Below are 13,586 nucleotides of genomic sequence, written 5' to 3' on the forward strand. Positions count from 1 at the left end.
TTATCACTGCCGTAGTAGAAGCATCCTTCTCTATTTAAATTTGAGGTATCTCCGGGCGCCCGGGTGGCTCAATCGCTTGAGCATCCGACTTCGGCCCAGGTCATGATCTTGCAGTTCACGAGTTCAAGCCCCACGTCGGGCTCTGTGCTGACAGCTCAGAGCCCGGAGCCTGTTTCGGATTCTGTGTCTCCCTCTCTCTCTGCCCCTCCCCTGCTCGCACTCTGTCTCTCTCTGTCTCTCTCAAAAATAAACATTAAAAAAATTTTTGGGGGGGCACCTGGGTGGCTCCGTTGGTTAAGCGTCCGACTTCGGCTCAGGTCATGATCTCACGGTTTGTGAGTTTGAGCCCCGCGTGGGGCTCTGTGCTGACGGCTCGGAGCCCGGCACCTGCTTCGGATTCTGTGTCTCCTCCTCTCTCTGCCCCTCCCATGCTCATGCTTATGCTCTGTCTCTCAATAATAAATAAATGTTAAAAAAAAAAAACACTAAAAAAAAATTTTTTTTTAATTTAAAGTATCTCAAGCTGAGGAATTTCAGGAATCTTGTTTCGAGAAGGCAGTTTTTACTGTGACCGCTTAATTATACCCCAAAAGAGCTTCTTCCAGTTGAAGTCATGTGCAGGTGAAGGGGCCTGAATTCTCCACCTTTTTAACTTGCTTTAACTTGCAAGCTTACCCTGGAAATAAATTAGTCACGTTATTCTCACAAGGTGTCCCCGTTGCCTAAAAAGGATCAAATAGAACATTTGACACACATATCAGAAATACATATATAACTGAACAAAAACGCTTCAGGCTAATCATCTCTACTAGATTTTTTAAAAATCACATTTCAGATTATTCCACCTTAAGGACTCCATGTCAAGTTTCTATAGCTGTACTTTCCAATAGTGCCTATGTATGCATTAAAAAACAGTAAAATTGTTAATTTACACATGCATAAACACACACACACACACACACACACACAGGCTTTTGGTATGTTGAAAGTATTTGGGGGGGACGCCTGGATGGCTCCATTGGTTAAGCGTCCGACTTCGGCCCAGGTCATGATCTCTCGGTCCGTGAGTTCGAGCCCCGCGTCGGGCTCTGTGCTGACAGCTCGGAGCCTGTTTCGGATTCTGTGTCTCCCTCTCTCTCTGACCCTCCCCCGCTCATGCTCTGTCTCTCTCTGTCTCAAAAATAAATAAACATTAAAAAATTTTTAAATAAAAAGTATTTTACCCTGTTAAATTTATTTCCCAAAGAAAAATGTGTGGTCATTTGTTACTAATGTGAGTTGTAGCTGTAGCCCGGTCTGTTGGTTACAGTTTGGAGGGTGGCAAATTCTTTCCCCACAGTGAGGCGTCATATTTATTACTCTTCGTTTTCCTGGAGGTGAATGATTTTGTTTTCAGCTGTAAAATCTACAAAAAGAAGTTATTTTTTTTAACTCGATCTAAAATCCTAACCTCAGGGTACTTACATCATGTTAATATCCTCTGTGTATTTTTCCACAGGGTTGACTTTTTCAATAAAGTTACGTGGGGAAAAGGAATGCCTCATTTTTCTAATTTCGGGACCACTCTTAAAACTCTAGTTTGGGGGCCGGGCTCCTGGCTGGCTCAGTCAGAAGAGCATGTGACTCTTGATCTCGAGATCATGACTACGAGCCCCCTGCTGGACGCAGAGACTGCTAAAAATACATTTTTGTAAATCCCCCTAGTTTTGTCCTAAAAGAAACTTCTGCTTTATGGCTGGCAGGGTGCACCAAACTGGGTTGGTTAAACGTCCGACTTCAGCTCAGGTCATGATCTCGTGGTTCGTGAGTTCGAGCCCCGCGTCGGGCTCTGTGCCGACAGCTCGGAGCCCGGAGCCTGCTTCGGATTCTGTGTCTCCCTCTCTCTGCCCCTCCCCCGCTCATGCTCTGTCCCTGTCTCTCTCCCTCTCAAAAGTAAATAAAAGATTTTTAAAAATTAATGTGGTAGCAGCCGTGTATAAGACTGCCAGGGGGCTCCCTGTATAGCCACCGAATCAATGATTAAAGGAATCATCATAGATGAGAGGAGCCAGTAATGAGTCTTGAAGGAAGGGAGAGGACATTGGGGGGTGAAGAACAGGTTGGCGGTAGGTCAAGGATAGGTTACCGGCGGAAGGGGAGGCCCATGTGGTATCGCAAAGAATGGAAGTAAGCAAACAGTGGGGTAGAGTAGGAAGACTGACTTCCACACGTCGATGCAACGGGCCGTCGGACCCCCTGGCCACAGCGGTAACGCAAGGCGGACAAGGTCCTTGCCCTCTGGGGCTTTCTAGTAAGGGCCACAGGCCATAAAAAGGTAACCTGCAAGTCAGGTAATTACAGATTGTAATGTTATGAAGGGGATAAACAGGGAGCTTCATCAGAGAATTATGAGGGGGCCAGGGAAATAATGTTGCATCACAGAAGGGCTAAAGTGGTAGTGGAAAAAGACCGGCGAACCGTGGAGAGGTGAGCGTGGCCTGAGTGGGCTGTGTGAGCGAGAGCGTTTCATGTGCATTTCGAATTTAAACATGTCCAAAAGAGAACTTTTAATTCCTTCCCCACCAAAAGTCTTTTTTTTTTTTAAGATTTTATACTTTTTTTTATGTTTTATTTATGTTGAAAGAGAGAGAGAGGGGCAGAGAGAGGGAGAGAGAGGATCCCAAGCGGGCTCCGATGCGGGGCTCCAACCCACAAAGCAAACCGTGAGATCATGACCGGAGCCAAAATCAGGAGGAGGACGCTCAACCAACTGGGCCACGCGGGTGCCCCTCAGTTGGATTTTATTCTAAATGCAGTTGGAGGCCATTGAAGGTTTTTATGTACACAAACGATATAATCTGATTTTCTTTTTAAAATATCCCTCTGGGGATACCTGGGTGGCTCAGTCAGTCAAGGGTCCGACTCCTGACATCAGCTCAGGTCACCATCTCACGGTGCGCGAGTTTGAGCCCCAAGTCGGGCCCTGCACTGACCCCATGGAGCCTGCTTGGGATTCTCGGTCTCCCTCTCCCTCTGTCCCTCCCCCACTCGTGCGTGCACACGCGCACACACTCTCTCTCTCTCAAAATAAATAAATAAACACTTATAAAAAAATATACCCCTGTTTGCTACGTGGATAATAGATTAGAGGGACGCAAGGCTGTGATGGAGAGGACAGAATGGGTTCAAGACAAATTTTGGAGTTGAACCCAGCAGGATGTGCTGAACAATTGAATGTAGGCAACAAAAGGGTGGAATCAAGGGCACGTGGGTGGCTCAGTCGCTTGAGCATTCGACTTCGGCTCAACTCATGAGCTCACGGCTGGTGAGTTCGAGCCCCACGTCGGGCTCTGTGCTGACAGCTCCGAGCCCGGAGCCTGCTTCCGGTTCTGTGTCTCCCTCGTTCTCTTGCCCCTCCCCTTCCGTGCTCTGTCACTCTCTCAAATAAACATAAACATTAGAAAAATAAATACAATAAAAAAGAAAACGATGCAATCAAAGACGGTACCTAGGTTTTTCGCTTTTGATTTGAATAACAAGGTAGATAATGTTGCCATTTGATGACATAGGGCAGACTTTTGGTAGGGGATGGGGCCCCTGGCTGGCTCAGTCGGTAGAGTATGTGACTCTTGATATCAGGTAGTAAGTTCGAGCCCCATGTTAGCTGTAGAGATTACTTAAAAATAAAATCTTTAGGGGTGCCTGGGTGGCTCAGTTGGTTGAGTGTCTGACTCTTGATTGCTGTTCAGGTCACGATCTCCTAGTTCATGAGTTCAAGCCCTGAGTCAGGCTCTGTTCTGACAGCAAGGAGCCCAGTGCTTGAGGTTCTTTCTCTCTCCTCACTCTCTGCCCCTCCCCACTCATTCTCTCTCTCTCAAAATAGATAAACATGACAAAGTTAAAAATATCAAACAAAATAAAATCTTTAAATGTTTATTTATTTATTTTGAGAGGGAGCAAGCATACGCACGCGGAGTGTGGAGCCTGTCTCGGGGCTCGAGATCATGACCTGAGCCGATATCAAGAGTCAGTTGCTTCACTGACTGAGCCACCCAGACACCCCTAAAATAAAATCTTAAAAAAAAAAAAAAAAAGACTTTTGGTGGGGAAGGAATTAAAAGTTCTCTTTTGGACATGTTTAAATTCGAAATGCACATGAAATACCGAAGTAGAGAAGTCAAGTAGACAGTTGGCTGGAGCATAAGCTGTCCATGTAACTGTCCAAACCGGTCGCAATGGACAGAATAATGATCCCCCCACCCCCAAGGGTATCCACACCCTTATCCCTAGAACCTGTGACTCTACCTTATATGGCAAAAGGGACTTCGCAGATGTGATTAAGGGAGGGCCAATCTAATGACAGGAGTCCTTACAAGTGGAAGAGTGGGTCACAGACACTCAAGGATGGAACAAGAGGCAGAAGAAATGGGGCATGAGAAGGGCTTAGCTCATTTTTGCTGACTTTGACGACAAAGGTGCCCGCGAGCCAAGGGGTAGGGTGGCCCCTAGAAGCTGAGAATAGCCCTCAGCCGACTGCCAGCCAACACTGTGAATGAGCCAGGAAACTGGTATCCCCCTAGGGCCTCCAGAAAGGGACGCAGTCCTTTGGGACACCTTAATTTTAGCTCAGTGGAGTACCGTGTCAGACTTCTGACCCACAGAACTGTGAGGTAATAAATTTGTGCTGCTTAAGCCACTGAGTTTGCGGTCGTTTGTTACAGCTACGACAGGAAAGTCACACACCGGAACGCTGCTAAGAATTATGTCCGAATAATACACAGAAATCAGGACTGTCCTGGGCGAACCTGGACAAGTCTGGAGTTCAGGGGAGAGCGATGGCTGGAGACAGAAATCTGGGTGTTATCAGCAAATAGACGGCTTTTAAAGCCAAGAGACTGAGGGGCTCCTGGGTGGCTCAGACTGGAAATCTTGGACTCTGGCTCCGACTGGAAATGTTGGACTCTCCCGTTGGGGATGTAAAATGGTATAATCATTTGGGAAAACAGTCTGATAATGCCACTTTCTAGGTTTAAACCCCAGAGAAATGAAAACAGGCCCACACAAAGACTTGCACAGGAATGTTTAGAGCAGCATCACTCATAATAGGCCAAAAGTGAAAATGAGCCCAGAAGGATCTCGAAAATATTGATAGATACTGATATATTGATTTACATAGATATATATATCAAGTGAGAGAAGGAAACCCCCCCAAAAGGGTAACATGTTGTATGGTTTCATTTATTTTTTTTTAAGTTTATTTTATTTAGTGATCTCTACCCCCAACAGGGGGCTTGAACCCACAACCCCAAGATCAAGAGTCGCATGCTCTTCTGACGGAGCCAGCCAGGCACCCCTGTAGAATTCCACTGACAGAAAATTCTAAGAAAATGGGAACTAAGGTGACAGAAAGCCGGTCAGTGGTTGTTTGGGGCAAGAGGGAGAACATTTAGTGTGGTGATGGAAATATTCCCTATCTTAATTGTGATGGCTTCACAGATGTTATACATACATAAAAAACTTACCAAATTGTAAACTTTACATACTTACAGTTTGATTGTATGATAATTATACCTCAATAAGATTGTTTTTTGCTTTTTGTTTTAAAGGCAGCGGCTCCCGGGCTGGAATCCATCAAATGCTTTCTAAACACACCCGGAGGGGCCAGAAATAAAATCCTTGGTGGGGATGGGAGAAAAAAGGGCTTCAAATGCTAAGCTGAGGAGTTTTAGTTTGACCAACCAAGCAAAGAGGGAGGGATCACTTATTTCTTGAGCAACCCAAGGGACCGTGGTGAAAACTGGAGGTAAGCAAGACTGTTCCAGAAGCTGAAGGGGTAATGGGAGACTAGAGACAAGAAGATTGCCGCCGAAGATCAGCACTGTTTTCTCCTCAGTAGCTGCAGGACAAACCCTGGTGTGATGTTACAGTCTTCCGTGGTGCACGCCAGGTCGGCACACAGAGTGCTTTTCCTGGGTACCTCTTAGACACTCAAATCCAGCTTCAGTGGTCACTGATAGGGTTGCCAGATTATAGGTAGGGTCCTCAACCTGGTGCTGAGAACTGGCTTACCAACTTGCTTAAGTAAGGGCGGAGTGATTTGTCCATTAAAACTCAAGAGTTGGTCAATCTAACCTAATATTTGCCTTCGGATACTTTTTACCTTTTTTTTTTTTTTTTTTTTTTAATGCAAGCTCCATGCCCAATGTGGGGCTTGAACTCCCAAACCTGACATCAAGAGTTTCACGCCCCTCGGACTGGGCCAGCCGGGCACCCCCATGAACACAGTTATGATGTCCCTCCTTCACCCAAAGCTCTTCCCTAGTATCTCTCATTCATTCAGCCATTTCTCAAATGACATGATTTACGGGAACTTCACCTTCCTGATGCCTTCTTTGAATATGTTCCAGTTTGTCAATTTCCTCTTAAACATGGCATCCAGAAGTGAGCATAAAGCTCATAAAGACTCATTGGCCCTTTTTTGCATTGCCAACGCACAGTGAGGACCCCCCAGGTCTTTATCATACCTGCTGCCGTTTAACTCCTCATCCTTTTTTAAAAAAATGTTTATTTATCTTTGAGAGTGGGGGACAGAAAGAGAGGGAGACAGAGAATCCCAAGCAGACTCTGGGTTGTCAGCGCAGAGCCTGATGCGGGGCTTGAACTCACGAGTCCTAAGATCATGACCTGAGTTGAAACCAAGAGTCAGACGCTTAACCAACCGAGCCAACCTGCTGCCCACTCTAACTCCTCATCCTTAAATGTCCTCCAATAAATAGAACATTGGAACCCTACATTGTGGTCCATCCCATTTTATAAGCTGGGTTTATTCTGGACTTCAGCCCTTCTGACTCAGCTCCTAGAGGTCTGTGATGCTCTTTGGTCTTTGTCCTCGGAAGTCCAGCCCTCCTGTCATCTATATATGTACTTCTAAAATCTGAGCTTATCAGAGAATAATCTGGAAGGACATTTACATTTATAAGTATCTCTCCCTTTGTAGTTTCACATTGGAATTTTTGTAAATTGTACAGGTTTGAACTTTATCTTTGGAATCTTTTGCCCCCTTGAGCGATCTTTCTCTTTTGGTATTTTGCCAGGACATCTATTAATCTTTTCCCTGTGAAGTCTATCCCCTACACACACACACACACACACACACACACACACACACACACACACATTAGTTAACCTATCTGACCATGCCCAGCATTCTTTTGCTGAACAGATCCAGATGGCACTGGCATGGTCAGTTTCCCCAATATTCTTGTCACTTTCACTTTGCTAACCAGATCTTCCTTATTTCTTATCAGGATGAAGCCCCATTTAGCAATTTACCTCACTGATTCTTTAGACTTCTGAGAACTGTAATTACCAACCAGAGAGTCAAGAATGTATCCAATGTGTTGCTATCAGAATAATGAGACTATCAGCAGGTGTTCAGATGGTTTATGCCTCTGGTCACCATCTCTCGCCTATGTGATGGTTTTATGAAGTATTATTCACAGCTGTTATCTAACCAGGCAGTTCCTTGTATCCTTCCACAACTACAATCACTTTCATTTCTCCCTTTCATTTCATTTTCACCCTCCAGCCAATGAATTACTGATACATTGTTGCTGCATTGTTACTACTCGGCTGTCCTTCTACATAGTATCTCTGTGAACCAGGTTTCCCCTTCCTTTTCCAAATGACAGTCAGAAGTCCTACTCTACCAAGTTTGAACAATGCCTGTAAACTTGTGTTTTCTTGCTTGTATCAGCATTTTACATTGACTTTATGACCTATATTCTGGGTGTGTTGGGACATAGGTAACTGAGGCCTTAAGTATCATTTCTGACCTTCTTCCTAGTTTTTTCTTGAGAATTACTAGGCACGGCCTTAGCTTTAGCTCCTTTTTCTTAATTATACGTGTATTGTAAAGAGCTTCCAGAACTCACAGTAGTTACTAACACAGAGCCCCCACTGAGGCTTCACTGGATGAATTAGTTTTTGTGTGTTTTGTTGTTGTTGTTGTTGTTTTATTTTTCTTTATTATTTATTTTTGAGAGAGAGCACAAGTGAGTAAGGGGCAGAGACAGGGAGAGAGAGAGAATCCCAGGAAGTGCAGAGAGAAAGGGAGAGAGAGAGAGAGGGAAAGCGTAGAGCCCAGAGCGGGGCTCAAACTCACAAACCCTGAGATCATGACCTGAGCCGAAGTAGGATGCTTAACCGACAGAGCCACCCAGGCGCCCCTGGTTTTTTGTCTTTTTTTTTTTTTTTACTATAATTTATTTAGTCTTAAAGTTTATTTGAGAGAGAGTGAAAGAACGAGCACTCAGGCAAGGGGCAGAGAGAGAGAGAGGGAGAGAGGGAATCCCAAGCAGGCTCTACACTGTCAATGCAGAGCCCGATGCAGGGCTCGAAATCACAGACCGTGAGATCATGACCTGAGCTGAAATCAAGAGTCGGACGCTCACCCGACCGAGCCACCCGGGCGCCCGCCCCCTGAATATTATTTTGAAATGCACTCTAAAAACCACCTCCCTCTAAACAAAATGCTCCGTAGATTTTTGTTTTAGCTGTTAATTCTCTCACCAGTAAAGGTGAGAGGAGTGGCTTCTCTCACCAGTAAAGGTGAGAGGAGTGGCTATCACTTTCAGAGAATATACTTCATCACTTAAACTCTACAGTAAGGTCATTTCGGTATCCAGCTGTGTCACCGTTATAATCAACTAATGAGAAGAGGAGCAGCTTCCAAGAACACAGGTCAAAGCTGTCACCCAGGATCAACAAAGCTGGATTCAAAACTTCTCTTCTTTGGGGGCACCGGGGTGGCTCGGGCGGTTATGCCTCTGATTCTTGATTTCAGCTGAGGTCATGATCTCCCGCGTCGTGGAAATCAAGCCTGGAGTTGGGCTCTGCACTTGACAGCGTGGGGCCTGCTTGGGATTCTGTCTCTGCCCCTCCCCCACTCACGTTCTCTCACGCACGTGCGCGCGCTCTCTCTCAAAATAAATACACACATTTGAAAACAACAACAAAAAACTGCTCAACATTCTTGTGATTACTTAGACGTATGATATGTTTTCATACTCTCCTGTCCCGTTCTGAACCTGAGAGCCCACTCAAGCTAGCAAGTAGGTTTTTAAGGACTTGTCTGGCAAATGCTTACCCAGAGCAGGGATTAAGGGAGTCAGTAAGCACTTGTCCATTGACACAATGGCTGTCAACCTAACTCAATTGATTCCTCTGAAAGCTTCTGGAGTGAGGAATCTACTCAATCCAAGAGTACTTTACTTTGCATCCGAGGAGCCAAATGCCAACCTAGTTCACACAGCCTCTCAACCTTCCTGGTACAACCTCTTTATTTGACCCCTGGCTAAACCAATTTCCCTACCCCCAGCCGAGTTCTTTGGAGTGTCTTCTGCCAATTCCCAGCAAGATCTTTGTTAAGTCGGTTTTACAAACCAGAGTCCGGGGCACGCTGACAGTGTCCCGACTCTGCTGTTCCCCCAATTTCCTCTGGCTTCACCCGGGCAGCTCCAGAGCAGAGCCAGGTCTAGCTGCGAGGAACGAGGCACCCGCCCTCGCTTAAGGGGCGCCAAACAACTCAGTAATCAAGACCAACGATCTGTAATGCACTATTTTTAAAAAGGCCAAAGTAATGCAAAAGTCTATGATGAACAAATTATCCAAACTTAGAATAAAGACAGGATGCCACCCTGCACTTCCATGACCCTGCCTCATCCTCCTTACCCTAATCCCAACCCTGGGGCTCCGATTCAACTTTATTTTACAAAAACAGGCGACCGGGCCAACGGGCCGTAGTTTGCCCGTATTACTTTTTTTTTTTTTTTAATATTGCACTGAATATTTATCTTGATTATAGGGATTTTTTTTTTTTTTTTTTGATACTCGGGAAGTTTCTAACCAGGCACACCGTGAGCTCACTCGCCCTCCCCACTCGCGCGCTTTTCCCAAGAGTCCAGCGGCCCCGGGCCTAGGTATTCCCTGGGGTCGCCCCTTCCTCCCGCCAGGGCAGGTGCGGCGGGCGAGCGGCGAGGCGCGGGGGGCGGCCCCGGGCCCCACTCCGCGGCTCCGCCCCCCGCGCGCTGAGCCACTCAGCCGCCCCGCGGGCCCGCGCGCCGGGGCTCAGTGCCCGCCCAAGGCCCGCCCCCGACGCCGGCCGCCCCGGCTCCTGCTCGCCCTATATAAATCGGCCATTTGCTTCGCTCCGCCCCGCACTCCCGGAGTCCCAGCCGGTTCCTACCGCAGTCCCGCAGTCGCCCGGCTCCTCTTTCCTTTCAAAATGACAGATGCCGCTGTGTCCTTCGCCAAGGACTTCCTGGCGGGTGGAGTGGCGGCGGCCATCTCCAAGACCGCGGTAGCGCCCATCGAGCGGGTCAAGCTGCTGCTGCAGGTAGGTCCGGGGGTTGGAGAACCCGACCAGGAAGTGGCGGGGGGTGGGGGGCGGGGGAGGCGCGGAAAGCCTTGCGCCAGGGGTGGAGGGGAGCCAACTCTTCAGGCCGGTCGGGGGAAGTGGCCGCGTGCGGGCTGGGGTGGCCGCAGCGGCGGACCCACAGGCAAACTCGAGGGAGGTGCTTTAGTGACCTGAAGTTGTGGATCTAGGAAGGGGTCGGGGCGGAGGGAGGCGAGGGAGACCAGGGCCTTGGCATCCCGGAGGCGGCGAGCTCGGAGGGGGCTTTCCGGGAGTGGCAGTCTCCCCGGGGCCTGGAGGTCAAGGGCGAAGCCTGGAAGCCGGCGCTGGACGCCGGAACGCGTGGCCGTGGCGAGGGCCTCAAGGTCGCGGCAAGGAGATAACAGCCTTGCGGAGGCCACGCGGCAGGTCGAGGGACCGCGCCGCCCGCGGACGCGCTCTCGCCTCGCCGGGCCGGAAGCCGGCGCCGGGAAGCGCGTGTGACTACTGCGTCCGCCCCCGCGCAGCCGCCGGCGTGTCCCCGCCGCCTGCCTCCTCGCGCCGCGCTCTCCCGCTGCGGCTCTAGAGGGCGCTCCCGGTCGGGCATAGGGGTGGTGGCCCGCGGGTCACCTCTGGGAGAGGAGTGGGGGCGGAGCGGGAGAGGGAAGCAGCCCCGGAGACCTGAGGCGGAGGCCACGGTCACCAAGGTGACCGCGCCCTGCGTAGGACAGGCCCTACCTAATGCCTCCGAACCTGGATCTGAGGTAGTGAGTGACCTCTCCCGGGTCTAAAGGGCACGGGTCCACCTGAGGGCGCTCCGTCCCCACCCAAAGGGGTGGAGGCTTAGTGCCTTCTAAGGGTGCCGACCTCCCTTCCGCCGGTGACAACCTGAGGGTTAGGAGGGTCCATCCTGTGTGACCTAGAAGACTAGATTTAGGAAGTAACTAACCTTAAAGCGCCCTCAGTGATCGGGAGGAAGTATTGTCTTCCTTTTTCCCTCCTCCGCGGTTGTAACTCTCCCTGTTGGCCTCCTTGTCTATCAGGTGCAGCATGCCAGCAAGCAAATCACCGCAGATAAGCAGTACAAGGGCATCATAGACTGCGTGGTTCGTATCCCCAAGGAGCAGGGAGTCCTGTCCTTCTGGCGCGGTAACCTGGCCAATGTCATCAGATACTTCCCCACCCAGGCCCTCAACTTCGCCTTCAAAGATAAATACAAGCAGATCTTCCTGGGTGGCGTGGACAAGAGAACCCAGTTTTGGCGCTACTTTGCAGGGAATCTGGCATCGGGTGGCGCCGCTGGGGCCACATCCTTGTGTTTTGTGTATCCTCTGGATTTTGCCCGTACCCGTCTAGCGGCCGATGTGGGCAAAGCCGGAGCGGAAAGGGAATTCCGAGGCCTTGGTGACTGCCTGGTCAAGATCTACAAATCTGATGGGATTAAGGGCCTGTACCAAGGCTTTAATGTGTCTGTGCAGGGCATTATCATCTACCGAGCTGCCTACTTTGGTATCTATGATACCGCAAAGGGTAAGTTCGCTGTGTGCTTTGAAGCTGTGTTCTTTTCATCTAAAAGATCAGTAATGCCACCCTAATTTTCCGCAGCCCGAGATTGTCTGTGATTGCCAGAGGAAGCCGTGGTTGTCTAGTACAAACTGGACACGCGAGGGGCTGGGGGTGGGGTGTAGAAAACAACAAGCCACTAAAACTCTGCTTTCTGGTCAAAGTGTCCCTTTCCTGTTACCAGGCATGCTTCCGGATCCCAAGAACACTCACATCTTCATCAGCTGGATGATCGCACAGTCCGTCACAGCGGTGGCCGGGTTGACTTCCTATCCCTTTGACACTGTTCGTCGCCGAATGATGATGCAGTCGGGGCGCAAAGGAAGTAAGTTCCACTTGAGCAAAAGAGAAAGAGATGCGGGCACGGGACAACGTGTGGCCACAAGCTAGCGATGCCTGACTTTACAAATGCAGTCTAGGGGCGCCTGGGGGGCTCAGGCAGCTGAGCGTGCGACTCTCGATTCCGGCTCAGGTCACGATCCCAGGGTCGTGGGACGGAGACCCGAGTCAGGCTCCGTGCTAAGCGTGAAGCCTGCTTAAGATTCTCTAAAATGAGGAATGCAGTCTGTTCTGGTCAAGGGATGGGGTTGATAGTATCTGCCTTTGAGCGGGCCCTTTGCATGCCTATGAGTGAGGGGGCTTAAATGGTGTTAGAGGTTAAGACCAATGGGTAGTGTACCTATCCCTGTTGTCTTAGTCACGGCATTAATATTTCAGTATCACCCACACAAGCGTGTAACCCTTGGATATTCCAAAAGTGCGATTAGCTCTTAGAGGTGGGACTGCGAGCAGGGGAGGGACAGAGAGTCCAAAGCAGGCCCTCCACACAGGCAGCTCGGAGCCCGATGTGGGGCTCCCACTCCCGAACCGTGAGATCATGACCTGAGTCCGGACGCTCAACTGACAGAGCCCCCCGGGCGCCCCTGGTTTAGTGTCGTAAGTCTTGGGGAGGACTTTGGCCACCAACTCCATGTCTTTATTCTTTGCAGCCGACATCATGTACACAGGCACGCTTGACTGCTGGAGGAAGATTGCTCGTGACGAAGGGGCCAAAGCTTTTTTCAAGGGGGCGTGGTCCAATGTTCTCAGAGGCATGGGTGGTGCCTTCGTGCTTGTCTTGTATGATGAAATCAAGAAGTTCACATAAGTTATTTCCTAGTTTCTTCCCCTGTGAACAGGCATGTTGTATTATATAACACATCTTGAGCATTCTCGACAGACTGTTGGCTGTCTATTTATCAACGGCAACTATTGACTGGTTGAAAATGGGAAGCAATAATGTTCATCTGACCAGTTTTCTCTCAAAGCTATTTCCACGATGACGGGACTCAATTATATTTTTTATTTCAGTCACTCCTGATAAATAAATTTGAAGAAATAAACACTATCCGAAACATATTTTTGTTTGTGACTTCTCGTACTTTAGGAAATGCTACGTTTGAGCACATGTTCCATGTTTAATAAATGCTACAGGATCTCCTGAGATGAGCTTTCTTTTCCAGGCAGCGGCTGGCCATTCACTTCTCAGAGCAGCTTGGTGTGGTGTAACCCATCCATTTTCCCAAGACAGTAGCAAAATGAAATTCAGGCACACTGTATCCAAACACCACTGGTCCCTTGCCTGTGGATGGTGCTAACTGAATGCACTTTC

The 13,586-nt window shown here is 48.9% G+C and overlaps 1 protein-coding gene across 1 annotated transcript; it reads left to right on the forward strand.

Annotated features, from left to right (window-relative positions):
- Positions 1-10,184: 10,184 nt before the first annotated feature.
- On the forward strand, positions 10,185-13,333 carry SLC25A5 (solute carrier family 25 member 5). The gene is made up of 4 exons (XM_030305713.1): positions 10,185-10,375; positions 11,416-11,902; positions 12,120-12,260; positions 12,925-13,333. Exons 1-4 carry the CDS (start codon positions 10,265-10,267, stop codon positions 13,080-13,082), a joined length of 897 nt encoding a protein of 298 aa, XP_030161573.1. The 5' UTR covers positions 10,185-10,264; the 3' UTR covers positions 13,083-13,333.
- Positions 13,334-13,586: the final 253 nt, after the last annotated feature.

This window comes from Lynx canadensis, chromosome X (genome assembly GCF_007474595.2).
Source record: "Lynx canadensis isolate LIC74 chromosome X, mLynCan4.pri.v2, whole genome shotgun sequence".
Classification (NCBI taxonomy): Eukaryota; Metazoa; Chordata; class Mammalia; order Carnivora; family Felidae; genus Lynx; species Lynx canadensis.

Excerpts from the sequence above, each read along its gene's own strand:
- SLC25A5 (XM_030305713.1), top strand. The coding sequence starts at position 10,265 with ATGACAGATGCCGCTGTGTCCTTCGCCAAGGACTTCCTGGCGGGTGGA. Across the intron at positions 10,376-11,415 it reads GGGTCAAGCTGCTGCTGCAG|GTGCAGCATGCCAGCAAGCA; the intron begins GTAGGTCCGGGG and ends CTTGTCTATCAG. Across the intron at positions 12,261-12,924 it reads GCAGTCGGGGCGCAAAGGAA|CCGACATCATGTACACAGGC; the intron begins GTAAGTTCCACT and ends TATTCTTTGCAG.